Genomic DNA, 19,289 nt, shown 5'->3' on the forward strand with positions numbered 1-19,289 from the left:
GCCTGGCCTCCGAAGACGAGTGAAAATGTCAGGAACTGCTGTTGGGGACCTGAGAACAAGAGGCCTTGGCCGTCAAGCTCAGGTCTATCCATCTGCTTTGCCGTGAGCAAACTGGTGGGCGAGTCCTAGGACCCTAGTCTCTGAGGGTGGGCTCTATAGGCTATGGTTCACTTCACTGTACCTTACAGGGGCACTGTGGAGAAGACGAACGCGAACGAACTGACGGTGGTTGTCATTCGGCCTCCCTAAACCTGTGTGGGATGAGCTGGCGAAAAGCTGCAGACTGTTGTTTTGCTGCTCTAAATTTCTTTACCACAGCGGTCACAGACTCACCAAATAGGCCGTCATTGGACATGGGGGCATCTAATAGGAAGGACTTATCCTTTTCCTTGATGTCAGTAAGAGTAAGCCAAAGGTGGTGCTCTACTGACACCATTCCTGCCATAGACCTGCCTACTGCATGGGCAGTATGCTTGGTAGCTCTCAGCGCCAAGTCAGTAGCCCATCTAAGCTCCTTAACAGCCTCAGGAGTCAGGCCTTCTCCCTCATCCAGCTCTATTAACAAATCAGCTTGATAAGCCTGAAGAATAGAATGAAGAGTGGCTGCTGCCTATCCAGTAGCCATGTAAGACTTACCAACCAAAGAGAAGGTAATCCTACACGGTTTGGAAGGCAGCAGGGGGCGTGAATTCCATGACGGAGCTTGAGTTGGTGCGAAATGAGCAACGAGAGTTTCTTCGATGTTCGGCATCGCCGCATAACCGTGATCCGCCATTTTAGAAATAGTAGCGAAATCTGCAGCCAAAGAATTAGTGATTAGTTTGTTTGGGCTCACTGTCCCATTCCAGCCCCAGCTTATCTACAGCACGAGTGACCACTTCTGACAACTCGTTATACGACGGGGATGTGCGTTTCTCCTGCCCGCTCAGAGGGAGAGAGCTAGAACAATCACCCACAAGCTCTTCAGAATCAGAGGCCGCTGTAGACAACACGTCATCATCAAAGGGGCCACAGCCAAAAGAAATTGCATCGCAAGCTTCTGGGGTAGGCCACATTTCGTCATGAACGAAAACAACAGGGTCAGCGTCATGATTCTCAAATGCACGCACATGAGATGGGGAGAGAGAGAGAAAGGGGTGAAAATCCACCTGCTCACTCTCCAAAAGCTCCGGCTCATATTCGTCACCCCAAGCGTCCATCTCATGCTGCGCCTTGGCAAACGGGTTGGGTGAGCGGCCTTCTTTCCTCAGAAAGGAGGAGAGCCTCGAGCGCAACACTTTTAAATGCAGGCTATTGCCGTGTCGACAGTCAGATAGGCTGTCAAGCAGATAGGCTTGAGCATGCTGAAAGCCCAAACATTGCACGCACCTGCCATGAGTGTCTCCTTCTGCGATGAACCTGTCACACGGGTCGATACATCTCCTGTAACTCATAATGTCCGCTTGAGAGGAGTGAAAACTGCGAAAAGCGCTTTCCAATGGGCAACAGAAAATACGCTTCCTGAAGGAACGAAATCTGATGAAATGGCGCCTAGTACACTGATATGAAGCATACATGACCTATTCTTGGGGCGGGGCTAGACGGTTCTGGCCAATCAATTGGCGTGATGGTATAAGGGCCTAAGACATTTGTCACACCGAAGGTGTTCCCATAGCGTTGTATTGCAGCTTTGAGTGAACCTATGAAAGGGAACCATACTCTCCAAAGACTCATGGTAATTAATAAGGTGGGTAAGCAGCAAGTTATGGAAACAACATATGGAAAATGCACCCCCAACTGTCTATTTCAACTTTGATGTGAGAGATCCAAATAGAAGAACAACTACACAGAAAACACATTCTTTAAATGTTTATTTTTCCACATACAAAAAATCCATATACAGAAGTCCCTAAAATTATAATGAAGGTTGTCAAAATTATAAAAATGAAAAACCTGGCACCCTGAACTTTCCAGGAAAATAAGGAGGTCAGATTTTATAGGACCCTTGGACTTCAGTAGTGCTAATTTAATGTAGTATGGGTCAGGAAATTCCCGGATGGTATTCATGTCATGGTACTATTTAATATAGCCAAATGTTACTAGGAAGCGGGGAGGATGATGCAAAAGATATCAGAAATGCATTGGAACAAATTTTTTTCTGTAGCCAGTGTATTATCAGTCTTAACTGCTCTACAGAGATACTGTTGGTGACCCTGCTTTTAAATCAAGATTAAGATCATATAAGACTCCACAGGGGCAAATTGTTGACCATGAATCAGTCCTTGGTAACTATGTAAATATTAGACTATGCCTTAACAAATTGCAAATGTGGTAAAAAAAAAAAAAAAAGGCTGAATCTCACAAATAGAATTCTAATAAAGTTTTAAAGATCCCATATTTACTTTATACTGAAGGTTTAAAAAGAACACAATTCTTGCAGTCACTTGATTGTGTATAAAACCACCAGTGGCAGGCAAGAGTGGATCTTTTTGGGGTTATGTTTACATCATCTTATATATATATATATATATATATATATATATATATATATATATATATATATATATATATACCCACACTTTACATACTCCACTAGGAAAAGGAAAGGAGCAACACAGCACTGAGTTGTCATATGTGCCATCTTATTGTCTCTGTATAAATTCAATTTAAATGGCCTACCCATTTTATCCATTTTAATTCTTTTGGTTACACAAGAGAAGTAAAATTAGTAAATATGTGTCAGAGGGAGAGCAAAAAAAAAAAAAAAAAAAAGAGAACAACTGTGTATTGCTGAGATAAATGGAGATAGTAGGTGTAGACAGGTTAGTACCTGTCAGATTAAAAATGAAATGTCAGTCAACATATCAAAGCTGAAGGTAACAGAGATGGGAGATTTTAAGTAAAACCTTTTACAGTAATTTGAGCATCAAAAAGCAACAATATTTAATTCCCAATACTGAATATGATTTTTTGGAATAATGTTTCTTGACGCTTTTGGAAATTAATCAGGAGAGGACCCATTTCTGAACTGCTTCGTTATAATTAATAGCAAGGTGATGTGTCTTTTAATTTCAGCATGTGAGTTTACTGCATGCCTACATCACGGCACACTTCTTCTCCTCTGATGGGGCATTTCCATCCACTTTTTCCATTTCCAGAATAATCCTCTTGAAAACCTCTACAGCTGTCTGTAAAACAAATGTTCTTTTAAAAAGGAGAACATATACACAAATGTCCAAACTGTACAGAAAACAAATATATGCTTATTGCAGAAATGTGTCTACAAAACTAACTGTAGGCAAGCAAAAGTTCCTATTCAAGATACAAAGAAAGTGTTACCTGATTTTCCTTAGCGGACGACTCCATAAAAGCAGCACCCCAAGAATCAGCTAGCTTCTTGCCCTCTTCTGGCTTAATCACTCTAAATAAAAAAAAAACAATTATAAAAAAAGAGAGAGAGAGAGCACATGACAGAGCTGGCCTTCAAAATGGTACAAAACCTTAAAAGTTTCAAAGTCTGGAAGACAATTTTGTGGTCTGAAATGTAATTAATATTTAAGAACTAATTGTTATATTATAGATGAAAGCACAAAAACATATTAAATCACATTGATGAGGAGTATTTATGAATTTAATGTTAATAACTTTTTTTTTTTTTTTCATCTTTAACCTAAATTGCACATCACTGCCTTACATTAACAGACAAAACAATTACTGGTTTCTTGTCATCTGAATCAAATGATACCAATCAATTCAATAAAAAAGTAGCTTTTGAGATTTCAGTATTTTCCCATTCAGTTAGGAGCAGCCCTTTGAACTAGGATGGGTTTGAAGAAATACCTTTTAAATATATTTTAAAATGACCGAAAGGCAATATGACCTGGGTAAAATTGGTATCCATCCAGTATGTCCTTTGGCAAAAACGTAAAAGGCTTTTTTATAGCGCCAGACCTATCAGACTGGACTGATGGGTTTATGTACACCCGACGAGTGGCAGGATTTAGGACCATTCCACCAAGTTAGGTGTAAGTTAGGGTGTATGTGAAGTACTGTTTCTAACGTCCGAAAAAATGTAAATATAAATTTAAAATAGAAAAATAATAATAATAAAAATGATTAAACCAACACCACCAAAAAATAATAATACGGTTTAAGTGCTTGGTCCCTAAAAACATGCGAATATATAGTATATGCTTACCTTTCCATGTGAAGATCTTTTTTGTTCCCAACTAGAACAGTAGGTACCCTGGGTAAATATGCAATATTTATGACGTTTTATGACCTTATGCAATATTTTAACCATATGTTCATGAGTAAACCACACTTACTGTATCTTTCCAACCATATCAAGAAGCTTGTCATGTAGAACCTGCACAACTTCAAAACTGAAAACAGAGCGGATTATGTTTACATTTTGTTAGCCTCTGAAAAGCATTCAAATCAGCATCTAGGCCCTTACAATCAGAAGAAAAATGACCCATATCAGATGAGATTAAATAAAGGTACTTTTTCTCAGCCAATACTGAGTGTCACTAGTGTTAGTATCTGAAGAAATGTCTAAAGAGTACAATGGTTCATTAAAAAAAAAAAAAAAAAAAAATTAATACAAATGAATTCATTTTTTGCTTTAACGCACACAATAAAAAAAAATTCTGGTGCCAATCAAGTTCTCAACCAGTGTTTCTCTGGGCGAACTGAAGTCTGTCTAGAACCAGCCCTGTTTCCCCACAGACAAGCTGATAAAAGGTGATGCGTGTTGTTTATGTGACTACATAACCACTAACCAGTCCAAAAACAAATATGACGTGTCAATGTTTGTGTAAGCAGCATTTCTGCATTATGTTGTTCACAGTATCGGTAGTCATTCCTGTGTACCGGCAGACCTGCCGGTAAACTGACTCTTCTGAGACTGAAACTGAACCCGCAGATTCATTCTCTCTCATGCAATTTAACATATTAAGACCTACAGAGTAATGTAATGCAATGTTATTTACATTGCTCAGAGACTGCCATAGGGCATGAGTGGAATCGATTTTTCCAGCCTAGAACAGTTCGAGAATTGACAGTGGTCAGTAACCTGCACCAGAACCATGACGGAGTAAAAGGGGTCTTGACAGAGCCAGTGCTCATGGTTTCAGCATTCTATTTAAATTTTTGGCAGTTATATTTATATCTATAGTATAGCATAGTATAGTATAGTATAGTATATGTCATGGGGCAGTGGTTACAACAAAAACAGAAAATGTTTGTCAAAATGATCCCCGTTCACACGGATTTGCGAAAACGACTTAAAAAACGCTGTACTATGCATGCCAGGCCAGTAGTTGGTGATGTCATTTTGTAAAGAAACACTACGTGCCCATAGACTGAACACATAATACGTATGTGCATAATGTCACCTTTTTCACAAATTCACGTTTTTGTAGTTTACACTGAGATAACTCTATAGTTTTCAAAAACTTTGAAACCCATTTTACAAAAAATTTGCATTTTCAGGCACCCAAAACGCCATTGTCATGTGAATGAACGCCAAAAACACATAAAATGTTTCCCACTTTTAGTTGAAAACGGTAATGGAACAGTTTGATAAATGTACTAAGTAGAATTAGTGCACATATATGGTAAAATTTAAATGTTTTCACACATTTTAAACAGAAATTCTAAAGATAATAGGGGCTGTAGTTTTTAGGAACTCAGTTATAGGAATTAGCCACTAGGATAGTTCCCAGAGAACTAATTTCTCCCCTGGGCCATGTATGTGGTTGCATTCGCACCGGGAATAGGAACTCAGAAGCAGCCGACAGTGGCGTCTTTAAGTGTGCCATTACAAACGCTAAAAAAACGTGTGGATGGAGGATGCCATGATCGGAGCTGTGTTTGTTGTGTGTCGTGTGTTCGTGATAACGGATGGAATGTAAACGCATAATTTATGTGACTGAAAGAGCAAAAAGTGGGGCTAAGAGATGAAATCTTGTATGACAACTTTCAGTACATATTGAGGCGGAGAAAAGAACACAACCCTGCAGACAACAGGTAAATGCCGTTATCGCTGTTTTCCATGTTCGTGAAGTAAATATGTTTACACGGCTCTTTAAAAATGCTGGGTGCCCGTGTTTGACATGCGTTTGACCAATCAACGTACACTCACGTCACTGATAGTTCCTATAGTGCTGGTTTAGACCCTACTCTGAAGTGGGAGCTAATTTAGTTCCCCCAAAAGGAGCTCCTAGAACTATGAAAAGTTTCCTCCGGTGCGAAAGCCCCTAATATTTCAATCATAAATGGCATCAAAGCTTTAAATTGGTGATGTCATTCATGATTAATTGTGCACAAGCTACCTCTGTATCAATGATGTTATTTGAACAAAAATATTTGCGTTTCATGTTTAGGAAACTAGTGTAGCTGACTATAGGTGATGATACATGTGGCAACTTTTTGAGCAATGTTGCTGTCAACGGGAAAACTGATGAGACACAGGGCAACTAATTAGGGCAACGGACAGTTGGCAGCAACTAATCAGAGAGGAGCAAATCTATTGCCAACCCAATAAATACTTTATTATAAACACTTGTTAGGCACTTTATTTCAACTTTTCAGATATTTTCTTTGTTTTTATTAAATATAAATGCCTTTCCGATCTGATTTGTGATAGGAAAAGGGAGAAGAGCGAGTTTGTCAAAAGGCGAATTCGAACTTACGTCGATCGCATCAAACGCTACGCCCCACAGCCTACGCCACTACAGATGTTAAATAGAACGCGTCTTTTTAGTATTTACCTAAAAAACATTTGATGGCTAAATTACAGCCAACGCACATTAAAGTGGACACCTGTTGGTATTTTAAGCATTAAATGAGATAAATTCCGTTTTTGGTTGACACATGACAACTTACCAGCGTAAAAAGATATAAGTTCACTCTCCTTTTCTTTGCTCCACTGCCGCTGAGAGGACACCATCTTGTTTGAATTTTTCTGAAATCTCCAAGCCGGTCACGTGATTGGCTGCTAAAATTCTGATTGGAGGATCTCAAAAAATTGCCCACGACCAATCTAAAGTATCCAGATATAAATTTGTTGCTCATTCTCAATGGAAAAAGTGCCCAAGCAACATTGCTCAAAAAGTTGCCCCGTGTATTATTACCTTATGGCTAAAGCTTAAACGTGGTCTACATGCTCAATGCTTCTGAACTAACTGATAAGTTTTGCACAGAGAGCACTATCATGTATTGGTTGGGCAGTGCAAAAGTACAGAAAAGTGTCCCCAAACTTTTTTTGTCTTTATCTCCACAAACATTTTAATGTGCACTTCATCTCTATAGTAAGTGTGTAGAAAATCTGTTGATCGGTATTGTAGATTACTGCACTTAATCTCCTATGCTCTCCTACTCCCACTAAAATTAGGGATTATGACCCTTTAAAAGGGTATGCTTCAGTTGTTCATTTGCTGCTATGTCCTGCACAGTGCATGATGTAAATTTCATCACCAGCAGGATATGCTGCAAGGACTGCATGTGCAGTCCAAATTTGAGTTTTAAACAGCATAAAGATTAAAACCAAGTGAAGTACCACAAATCAGTTGTAGTACACAAGCATCACACTTGTCCATACAAGCTCATGGCCAATAGATTATACTCCAAAAAAAAAAAAAAAAAAAAAAAAAAAATGGAACCGTGCACGAGATGTAGCAGCAGGCAGAAAACTAAAAAAAGATGCACACACAAGAACAACACTGGGTATATTGAGGAGTCCAAGAATGAAGAATGAAATAATAAAAAAAGAATGATTACATAAGCATGCAAGTTTGTTTTGCATTAATAACCTGTCACTTTAAAGGGTTAGTTCACCCAAAAATGAAAATTCTGTCATTAATTACTCACCCTCATGTCGTTCCACACCCGTAAGACCTTCGTTCATCTTCGGAACACAAATTAAGATATTTTTGATGAAATATGATGGCTCAGTGAGGCCTACATTGCCAGCAAGACAATGAACACTTTCAATGCCCAGAAAGCTACTAAAGACGTATTTAAAACAGTTCATGTGACTACAGTGGTTCAACCTTAATGTTATGAAGCGACAAGAATACTTTGTGCACCAAAAAACAAAATAATGACTTTATTCAACAATATCTAGTGATGGGTGATTTCAAAACACCGCTTCATGAAGCTTCAAAGCTTTATGAATCTTTTGTTTTGAATCAGTGGTTCAGAGTGCGTATCAAACTGCCAAAGTCACATGATTTCAGTAAACGAGGCTTCGTTACGTCATAAGTGTTTCGAAATTTCAATGGTTCACCACTGGGGGGCATGACTTTGGCAGTTTGATACGCGCACCGAACCACTGATTCGAAACAAAAGATTCATAAAGCTTTGAAGCTTCAAGAAGCAGTGTTTTGAAATCGCCCATCACTAGATATTGTTGAATAAAGTCATTATTTTGTTTTTTTTGCGCACAAAAAGTATTCTCGTCGCTTTAAAACATTAAGTGTTGAACCACTGTAGTCACATGAACTGTTTTAAATACTTCTTTAGTAGCTTTCTGGGCATTGAAAGTGTTAATTGTCTTGCTGGCAATGCAGGCCTCACTTAGCCATCGGATTTCATTCAAAAATGGCTCAAAAAAAATCGGATCTTAATTTGTGTTCCGAAGATGAGCGTCTTACGGGTGTGGAATGACATGAGGGTGAGTAATTAATGACAGAATTTTCATTTTTGGGTGAACTAACCCTTTAAGAAAATAAAATGGTCAAAATAGACCAAACATTTAAACATTCCAGTTGTATGACTAAACAAAACAAAACAAAAGATTAATAACAATGCAAGTAAGAAAAAAAACCCCTGACCTTTTCATTGAAGTGACAGAGTACACCAGAACGTAACCATGAATATCCATAGAATGAGACTGGGGGAAAATGGAATACTCATCCTAAACAGAAAAGGGGAGGGGAACAACTGGTATGAAAAATGATGAAAAAAAAAGTAAAAGATTTATACAGAAAAATTGTGGGGGGGTCTTACCTGTCCAGCAGTGTCGACTAACTGGAGATTGAAATCCTGACCATTCACAGACACCATTTTATTAAAAGCTTAAAGACAAACAGAAAGATATATTGAACTGGGGACATCAAAACTTTCAAAGGGGACCAAATGTCATGTAGTTGTATGATTTTGGAGCAACAATGTTACAACACACGATTTCCACACTAATGGTGCATTCACACCAGACGCAAATGAAGCGTAATGGTGCGTTCACACCAGACACAAATGAAGCGTTAAGCGCGAGTGATTTACATGTTAAGTCAATGCAAAAACGCAAATAGACATCCTGCGGTGCGAATGGAGCGTTTCGGGTGAGTTGAAAAATCTGAACTTTGGCGAAACCAATTTTCGCGTTAACCAATCAGGAGCTTGCTCTAGTAGTGACGTGATTACGACGTAGCGAGAAGAGGCAGAAACCCGAAACAACAATGGATGATGCATCTTCATACTTTTATAGAAACGGGAATAAAAAGGATCTTGCTTGGAAGAAAGTGAGTGAGTAGGTCAGACAACCTGGTAAGTTGTAAAAAACGCTCTTTACTCAATTTGAGCTATATATATACATATTGAGACTACAAGCTAGCTAAAGCCGGCAAATTAAGCTTACTCGCTGTATTTTACAACTACTTTCCCGCTGACGAGTTGATGCGTTTATTCAGAGGAAGTGCGCAGAAACAAGACTGGAGCCGCCTGGCAGAAGCCCCTCTCATGACGCGAATTTGCGTCTGTTGTGAAGTGAATTTCACGCGTGAATGAAGCGAGTAAACTCAAAATGTTCAAGCGTCCAACTATGCGTGAATAGTCAATTTATTCACGTAAGCCGTGTCTGGTGTGAATGCCCCATAATGGTGCGTTCACACCAGACGCGAATGAAGCATTAAGCATGAGTGATTTACATGTTAAGTCAATGCAAAGACGCGAATAGACATCCGGCGACGCGAATGACGCGGCACGAATTGAGCGCTTCGGGCATTTGACGCGCGTAACGCGTGATTCGCACGAATCGCGCAAGTTGAAAACTCTGGACTTTGGCGAATATTCGTGCAGCGTTGACCAATCAGCAGCTTGCTCTAGTAGTGACGTGATTACGATGTAGCGAGCGGAGACAGAAATCCGAAACAACAATGGAGGACAAAATCATCGTCGCTGTACGACACATCATCGTACTTTTATAGAAACAGGAATAAAAAGGATCTTGCTTGGAAGAAAGTGAGTGAGGAGGTCGGACAATCTGGTAAGTTGTAAAAAACAGTCTTTACTCAACTCAACTTACTCAATTACACATATTGAAACTACAAGCTAGCTAAAGCCAGCAAATTGAGCTTATTCGACGTATTTTACAACTACTTTCCCGCTGACGAGTTGATGTGTTTATTCAGAGGAAGTGTGCAGAAAGAAGTGGAAGAGTCTGAGGCACACATATTTAAAGGAGAGGGAGAGCCCCTCTCATGACGCGAATTCGCGCCTGTTGTGAAGTGAATTTCACGTGCGAATGAAGTGAGTAAACTCAAAATGTTCAAGCGTCCAACTACGCGCAAATAGCGCAATTTTTTCTGCACAAGTCGCGTCTGTTGTGAACGCCCCATTAGAGCACACAATCAGGCATTAAAACTAAATTATAAATTACAACAGAATTAAGAAACATATACATGATGACATTTTGTTTTCATGTTTCATATTTAGTTAAGCTGACAGGTGTCACTAAACAATAGCAACCATTACTGATCACTTGATGAAATACAATGGTAATGCTACAACACAATTTTGATTACTCATTAACAAAAAAAGAAAAAAGAAAGAAATAAGCAAAATAATAAAAATGGAAATTAATAATAACCACAAACCTGGTTATTATATGTTGTTCTACAGACTAAAGGACAGGGTTTATTTCACATGCAAAGAGGCACTGGTTCCCTGACATTAGTGTCAACGATTCAATGATTGACTGAGCCTAGGGCACCACACTGGCCAGAACCAGCCTAGCCCACTCTCATACTTTTGTACAATATTGTGTTTGATGCTTCTACATTCTATAATGATCTTAAAACTAGGATCTACTAGTTGCTAGCTACTACATTTAATGTATTTGCCCATTATGGCATTTTAGAGTCATGCATGCTATAATACTTGTAATATAGTAGGTCAAAGTATTTCAGTACTCACTGTTTTCAATAGTAGGGTCGTAGGAATCTACAAATTGTCCTTCTACAAACTGTATCGTGAGGGAGGATTTTCCTGTTGTAAAATAAATCAAAATGATTATCAAAGTAATGTTTAATAATAATTAGTGACAACAACAGTGACAGCTATTATAAGGGTGTTGAATGGCATTAAATAATAGGCTAATAAATTTATTATTATTATTATAATGAAAAAAACGATAACTAAAGTAATGGAAAAGTGTTGAGAAAGCTGCTTACTGATCAAGCCACATGTATAGGCAGGTTAAGAGTACGCCATTAACATTACATGTAAATGTATTGACAGTGTAATACACTTTTTTTTTTAATGGAATAATGAACTTCATAAATACAGATGATATGGAAACATGAGCTGGTATACGGTAATAAGATATATCATGATAATGAACATGCATGATATTGTTATCATGGGGCACTTTAAAATAGAATAATTATTTATTACGAATTATTCAGATTTTTAGAATGCATTTTAATAATAGTTCTCTCATCAACTGGTTAAAATGCATAACACCGCTGTATGCTGCATCAAAGTGGCACCCACTCTGATGTAAACAACCCGTAACAAGCATGAGATGCGCATGGCAGAACGAGTAAAGGAGATGTGCTGAATGAAAATGCACATTCGCTCTCTGACAGCAGATGGCGCTTATGGAACAAAGGAAATGCAGCTTTTCCCTGGTAACACCACACACAGCAGCTGCACTACTTTCTGTTTCTGAAGTATTTAAAGGATTAGTTCACCCAAAAATGAAAATTCTGTCATCAATAACACGTTGTTGTCATTCCAAACCCACAAGACTTTTGTTCATCTTCGGAACACAAATGAAGATCTCTTTGATGAAATATGAGTGATTTCTGTTCCTCTATAGCTATGCAACTACCATTTTGACACTTTAAAAAGTTCATAAAGAGATTGTAAAACTAATCCATATGAATTAAAGAGTTAATTTTTTAAAGAGACTCGATCGCTTTATATGATAAACGGATTGAATTTAGGCTTTTATTCACATCAAAAAGATCTTTATTTGTGTTCCGAAGATGAACAAAAGTCTTATGGGTTTGGAATGACATGATTGACATGACATAATTTTCCTTTTTGGGTGAACTAACCCTTTAAATGTTTTAAACAGCCATTGACATTTTTCTATTTGCAATGGCGTTCATCGCAGCACCAATTTATTTTCAAACCTGATCATTTTTACATTTTACAACATGTCCTAGATATTGACTAAAAATGTTGATTCTTTATTATTGTTCGGCAACACTTTACAATAAGGCTCCATTAATTAACATAAACTGACAAAAATACTTCTAAAGCATTTATTAATTTTAGTTAATTTCAACATTTAAAAACACATTATTAAAATCAAAATTAACTGTATTTAATGGACCTGAGCTAACATGAATTAACAATGATCAGTTGTATTTTTTTTTTTACAAAGAATAATAACTTCTGTAACAAATGTAGCTATTGCTCATTATTAATGTTAATTAATGCATTAACTAATGAGACCTTATTTTAAAGTTTTACCTATTGTTTTTTTTATAATTCTTTTGCTCTTTAATCTGTTTGAAACATTTGTTCACTTTAAACATTTTTTTGTGTATTGCTTTATTTATATTTAAATGTTCAGAGTTCTATTTGTTATAAGAAAAGTTATTAAAACCTGTAATAGTATGACAACACTTTTTTTGCAACTTATTTCAATATTCTAATATCGTATACCCTGATCAAAGCTTCAGCAATTATCGCAACATGAAAATTTGATACGGTCACATGCCTATACGGAACGTGCCATCCTATTGCAACCTCTGCCCAATTCGGGGTTAAGGTTTCTCGGTCATTTTCATTGGTGCGTTAAATATGACACTAAGGCTTGATACACTGCATAATGCATTGTGAAAATACACATTTTGAATGGAAATACCAATTTTGTATGATTCCATTAAAGGGTTAGTTCACCCAAAAATTAAATTTCTGTCATAAATTACTCACCCTCATGTCGTTCCACAGCCGTAAGACCTTTGTTCATCATTGGAACACAAATTAAGATATTTTTGATGAAATCCGAGGGTATCTGATCCACACATAGGCATCAACGTCACTACACCTTTTGACGTCCAGAAAGGTAGTTAAAAACATGGTTAAAACAGTCAACGTGACTACAGTGATTTAACCTTAATGTTATGAAGCGACGAGAATACTTTTTGTGCGCAAAAACAAAACAAAAATAACTTTATTCAACTTTTTGAACCATTGCCATACGTTGTGAACTCAGTGCAGGCTTCCTTGTTTACGTCCGAATGCCAGCTCACTATTGGCCGGATCCTGTGTCAGCATTACATGCATGCGTCGTGCTGCTCACGTATTCAGCTTCGGCCAATACTGAGACGGCATTCGGACGTAAACAAGGAAGCTTGCACTGAGTTCACTACGTGTGACAACGGTTCAAATTGCTGAATACATTTTCGTTTTGTTTTTGCGCACAAAAAGTATTCTCGTCGCTTCATAACATTAAGCTTGAACCACTGTAGTCACGTTGACTATTTTAACCATGTTTTCAACTACCTTTCTGGACGTCAAAAGGTGCAATGATGTTGCTGCCTGTGTGGATCAGATACCCTCGAATTTCATCAAAAATATCTTAATTTGTGTTCCGAAGATGAACGAAGGTCTTACGGCTGTGGAACGCCATGAAGGTGAGTAATTAATGCAAGAAATTTCATTTTTGGGTGAACTAACCCTTTAAGTCGACATACTGTATGGGATAATAAAGAATAAGTTGCCATTTCCTTGTTCCTTCTGCCCAATTTCTCTTTTTAGCGTACCTTTTTTTAATGAGCCCATGAACTTCACATATGGGTAAATAAATATAGATGCGTCAAATCTTATTGAACCTTCTCCCCATTTCCTTTCAGCACCTCTGTGTTAAATATGATAATAGAAACTGATACACAGTGTGACCTTGAATCAAAGTACAAAGATTAAACAGTTTGTTCATAACGCATTGAACAAAGTACAAAATTATAATAATATATCTATCATATTTGAGCAATTAACCACGCTGCTTTCCCCTAATTCAGAATACAACTACTGCCATTGAGCACTGTATTTGCAATTCCCGTATCTTTATTTTTAATGGATGCAATCAATATCACACCAAGGTTCCTTACATTACCAAAAATTTGACATGCAGTGAGTCATGATAGAACAAGAGAGATATAGCTTGCTGCCCTCAACTCCCAGACAACTGGTGAATCTGCAGACCTAATGGCACCAGTCTGCAAACAACACCACAAGACCTGCCACTTCAGGAGGCAATACATCAAATATACAAGGATTTCACAGGTCGACAGGTGTGCAAGATAAAGCTATACATAGGTTGATAGTAATCTACAAATACACACTTTCCAAATAAAATAATTTTTAGTAAAACCATACAAGGCTAACTTAAGCAAAAAATAATTTCATGTATGGTGGCTTCAACAATCTACTGTATTGTTAGAACTTATATTTGATTTTGAAATTCTGATTTGTATAGTAGTAATTCTTCAAATTTGGCGTTTTTGTATCAGCCCTCATCAGCCCTCATATTCCAGGCACCCTTGAAAATTCTCCACATGGGCAGATGTTAAAATAAATATCGGTTTATTCATATGTATTGACTCAAATGTAAAGTTCATGGGTGAATTAAAATAGACTGGTACAGTAACAATTGTTCAAACTTTGAGAGAGAATGGCAGACTCAAATTGCCTAGAAGATGCAACAGGACAGCTTATTCTTTGTTATCGTATGTCAATTGCACAGGACAGTTAAAAATATTACAGTAAAATTGTTCGATTCGAGGCCAGAAATCTTGATAGGGCACTACACTGTTTATAATTTTAAAGTGACATTTTTTACGTACCCTTGAAAATGACCGAGAGCCAGCGCTTTACATCCCTTTATGGACACAGCGCCATAGACACCGACACGTTTAATGTAGCGTAGCGTCATTTAAGGTGGAACAGAAAGCGATATCTTTTTAGCTAATCGAATAATTGGCTAAAAATGAAATGCATCGCTATACAGATCAGTTTTAAGACATGCTGACATGTTACTAGAATTGCCCGATTGATATTCGAGTATTGGTTGGCAAACGATTATTGCGTGTTATCTGACTGAAGCACGTTGCTAATTCCTGCCAGCACCATGCGCTTTTCCATTATGTCGCCAAATGCTGGTGCGCTTTTAGAAGATTCTTGACAGCATCGAAATAAATATGTAAATTTGTAAATACGTAAAACCTAAAGTGGCTGGAAACCAGTAAAAAGTTAAATAAAATTTAGGATTCAGCTGCAAGAACTCTGCTAACTTAACGACTACATAACATCAAATACTTCCTACTCAAAAATGTATATCAAACACTCACCAACTGAACGATACCCCAATACAGCGATCTTTCTGTATTTAGGTTGAGGCATTCTTTGAAAATAACCTTTGAACGTCAAAACCAAACAACTGGAGGTTAAGAAAGAAATAGTTTATCAAACATTAGAGGTCTATCACGTGATAACAACAAACTTTTCCACGCCCTCCAGAAAGATCTTCATCATTGTTTCTGTCGCATAAAATTAACTTTTCGGTTGGTGGACGCTGTATAATCAAAAATATCTTTCTTTGGAAGTAAACATTTAAGTATACAGTGACGTCTTAAAACTACGACGAATGAACTAAAATGCTTATTCACTGCAGTAGCGTGTCTTCTTCTTCCAAGTTTAATAGCGGTTGGCAAAATATCTGTTGGTGCATTTCCACCACCTATTGGGATGGAGTGTGAAGCGTTGTAGAAGTAGAAAAACAAAACCTTAATAAATATAAAAGCTTAAAAGTTTTTTTTCTTTTAAATAGTTTAAAATAAATGTATATACTTTATAAACAATTATTTATAACGTTTTAAAATTGATATCAAGAGGTTTCAATTCTTCTCTGAGCTGGATTCTTTATTCACATTTTATCAGCACATGCACAGTTTCTGAAAGTCCACAATGATTACAATTTTCCACTCAGTAAAATTGTAAGTGCTGAATAGGAATCTCAACAATTAGTGGTAGGCCTTTTGGCTTAGCCTTGAACCAGGGACCTTCTTGCGGCAAGGTAAGTACCCACGGAATCACCATGCTGCCACTTTTATAAAGCTTCATAGCTGCGGCGCTATGTTTTGGTCAGTATTATAAAAAATATCCTGAAGCTCATTGCATATTTATCCTATACAGGCCACACAAGCACTTATATTTGCATTAACACATTTAAATTTATTTATTTATTTATTTTTTTTTTTTAAATTAGGATTATTGCATCTAATTTGGACATTGTATTCAGCTCCATTTGAGTTCTAAACAGAGAATCTTTGCAAAGAATTTCTTTGAATAAAATATACTATTTGGTATACTATGGTATACTATTTCTATTGCAGAATCCCTTGAAGTTAACCACGCAAAAAAATAATAATTAAAATAAAAAAGTAATTAAGAAGAGTAATTAAAAATGACAGAAGAGAAGTGAGTCTGTGGGGAGTTATTAGTAAGATGATTATTGTTTTATAAAAACAAATACAAAAAATTAGACTGCGATTTTTTTTTAATTTTTTTTTTTTACTGTGGGTCATGCAGTGCGGTGATATCTTGCTTTCCCCATTTACTTTACACACATCTCGGTAACTGGTGGGTCATTAATCCTGCAATGTTTAAAACAAGACATGTAGACCTCCTTTCAGACGATTATATTCATAAGACTAAAAGCTCTCCTGCATTCCTCTGTCTGACAGGAAAGGTCTACATACAGTTCCTGAGGGGGTTTCAAATCTTGGCACTCAGTATGGGGAGATTCAATTAAGTCTCGCATTCCCTTAATGGCCTGCTCAGAGCATTGAAATGTGCACAGAGCCAATCTTTGCTTTACTATAAAGTATGAAGCTCCAAGGCCACCTGCTTCTGTAAAGAAAATCTTTGAGAATTACTTCCTCAAAAGGAAAACACTTTCACTTTTAAATTCCAATTAGGCTTTGCAAAATTTATTCAGTGTTATTGGAATCTTAGGAGTTAACCGTGACTTAACTTTAACCATGACATTGTCTTCAGTTCACTCACTCTCTGTCTTGCCCCAATTAATGACAGTGGTGGCTGCAGTTGTCAGGGGCAGGGAATGGTAGAATTCGAACGATAATGCACCAATTAGAACAAAGAATCACAGTGAAAGTAGATTATGGAATTCGGAAGCAGCAAAACAAATGGGTATAAGGGTATACGAAAATACTGATCCTCAGAAGTCGTTAATATACAGTAACAGCCTTGGGAAAAAGCATACAGTGTATATGTGCCTATACGGCCTCGACTACACCTCTGATATGGAGTCAAATTTCAATGAGGTAAGTGCTTAAAGTATAGGCTATTTGGCCTTTAAAGTCTGTTTGGTTGGATCACACACTCACTTATAGGACAGAACAAAAAAGTGAATCAGGCAATTTTGTTTGATTAAAAATATGAGTTTTGTTGAATACAAATGTTGTCTTCAGGAGACAAAGCAAAAAAATAAATAAAAATAGCTGTGAACCTTCAGGATTCCTGTGAACCTAGCTATTTGCAACATTAGATTGCTCCCAGGGCTACCTTTCCCAAAAGTATTGTAATCCTTGTGTAACTGACCATCAATAGTTCTACGATCTACTTAGGCTTATGATGCTTTTGGAAAACTCAGTCTATACTATGGTTAGGTTTAGGGTTACTTTTGGGGGTAGGGTTTAGGCTGCATGCTTTATCGATGGGGGTAATAATCTGGCAGGGGGATTGAAATTTGAAACTAAATCGGCTGTCTGCATGCATTAGTTCACCACTTATTGTACATGCGCTGCAATGTTTATGAATGGTAGTTTTGAAAAATATGATTATTTTATTTACCTGTCACATTTTTGATAAAACTATTGGAGACTTTCTGTCTGAATGTTATGGTAATTCAAAAGACTGATCTGAAAATCAGTTTAAAAATGGTAGTCTCAATTAATTAATTAATTAATTAATTAAATGAGGAGAATGCTAGAGTTTTCAAACGATAATAAATATTTGACATTATTTTTGCATCTGGGTTGACCCATAATGTGTGACAGGCAAGGATAAACACTTATTTCTCAGAAAACGTAAGAAGCAAGATTGCACCCAGAACATGTTGAACAGATTAATCCAAAATATATAAGTCGACATAAAACAGAAGTTGCAATCATCTTTTCATCCCTATTGTGAAGTATAAATGGCTTCTTGAACAAGAAAAATTTTAGGGCAAAACTTGATTTTGTCCATCAGGAATTGATTGGATCGTTAGATTGTTGCAAGGAACCTGGGTGTAGTGTTTGATGACCAGCTGAGCTTTTGCACCCACATCTTAACAATGGCCCGGTCGTGCAGGTTTGCACTCTACAACTTTAGAAAAATCAGACCCTTCCTGTTAGAATACGCAGCACAGCTATTTGTCCAAGCGCTTGTAATTTCAAGACTGGACTACTTCAATGCTCTATGCCAGACCTTCCAATCAGGATGACTACTGATAATCCAGATTGTGGAAACACATCTAGTCTTCAATCAGCCAAAGAAAACCCACTTCACATCAAATTTATAGTTTTAACTCTGGCTTTCAACACTACCATTTGAACAGCTCCTCCCCATACCTCAACCTACTACTACAAATGTCAGTGAATGAGCAATGCCTTGTTGTTCCCTCATAACGAGGTAAAAAGTCACTCTCCAAAACTTTCACCTGCTCTGTTCCTCTCTGGTGGAATGATCTGCCAACCTCCACCTGAACTGAACAAAAGAACATCAGAACAGAACATCACATCTTTCAAGAAGAAGCTGAAAACACACCTCTTCTGCAAGCACTTACTGCACACTCTCAAACCAAACTTATTACAAAGAATAAATAAAAATAAATTCTCTTCTGCATTTCTTCTCTTCTCTAGCTGGTTTCCCAATCTAAACCTGGCATTGTGTACTACAATGTTTTTGTTGGCTCTTTGATTAATGCTTTGTTCCTCTTTTGTAAG

The 19,289-nt window shown here is 37.3% G+C and overlaps 1 protein-coding gene across 1 annotated transcript; it reads right to left on the minus strand.

Annotated features, from left to right (window-relative positions):
• Positions 1–1,833: 1,833 nt before the first annotated feature.
• rhebl1 (Ras homolog, mTORC1 binding like 1) lies at positions 1,834–15,981 on the minus strand. The gene is made up of 8 exons (XM_051896038.1): positions 15,630–15,981; positions 11,179–11,250; positions 8,995–9,062; positions 8,820–8,902; positions 4,308–4,364; positions 4,178–4,225; positions 3,319–3,400; positions 1,834–3,167 (listed from the first exon to the last, which is right to left on the minus strand). The coding sequence occupies exons 1-8, from the start codon at positions 15,679–15,681 to the stop codon at positions 3,075–3,077; spliced, it is 555 nt and encodes a 184-aa protein (XP_051751998.1). The 5' UTR covers positions 15,682–15,981; the 3' UTR covers positions 1,834–3,074.
• Between the last annotated feature and the right edge of the window lie 3,308 nt (positions 15,982–19,289).

The sequence above is a fragment of the Ctenopharyngodon idella genome, chromosome 6, assembly GCF_019924925.1.
Source record: "Ctenopharyngodon idella isolate HZGC_01 chromosome 6, HZGC01, whole genome shotgun sequence".
NCBI classification, from domain to species: domain Eukaryota; kingdom Metazoa; phylum Chordata; class Actinopteri; order Cypriniformes; family Xenocyprididae; genus Ctenopharyngodon; species Ctenopharyngodon idella.

Coding starts and splice junctions, on each gene's coding strand:
- rhebl1 (XM_051896038.1), bottom strand. CDS start 15,681: ATGCCTCAACCTAAATACAGAAAGATCGCTGTATTGGGGTATCGTTCA. Junction 4,226..4,307: donor GATATGGTTGGAAAGATACA/GTAAGTGTGGTT, acceptor ATATTTACCCAG/GGTACCTACTGTTCTAGTTG. Junction 3,401..4,177: donor AAAGATCTTCACATGGAAAG/GTAAGCATATAC, acceptor TTTTTTATTTAG/AGTGATTAAGCCAGAAGAGG.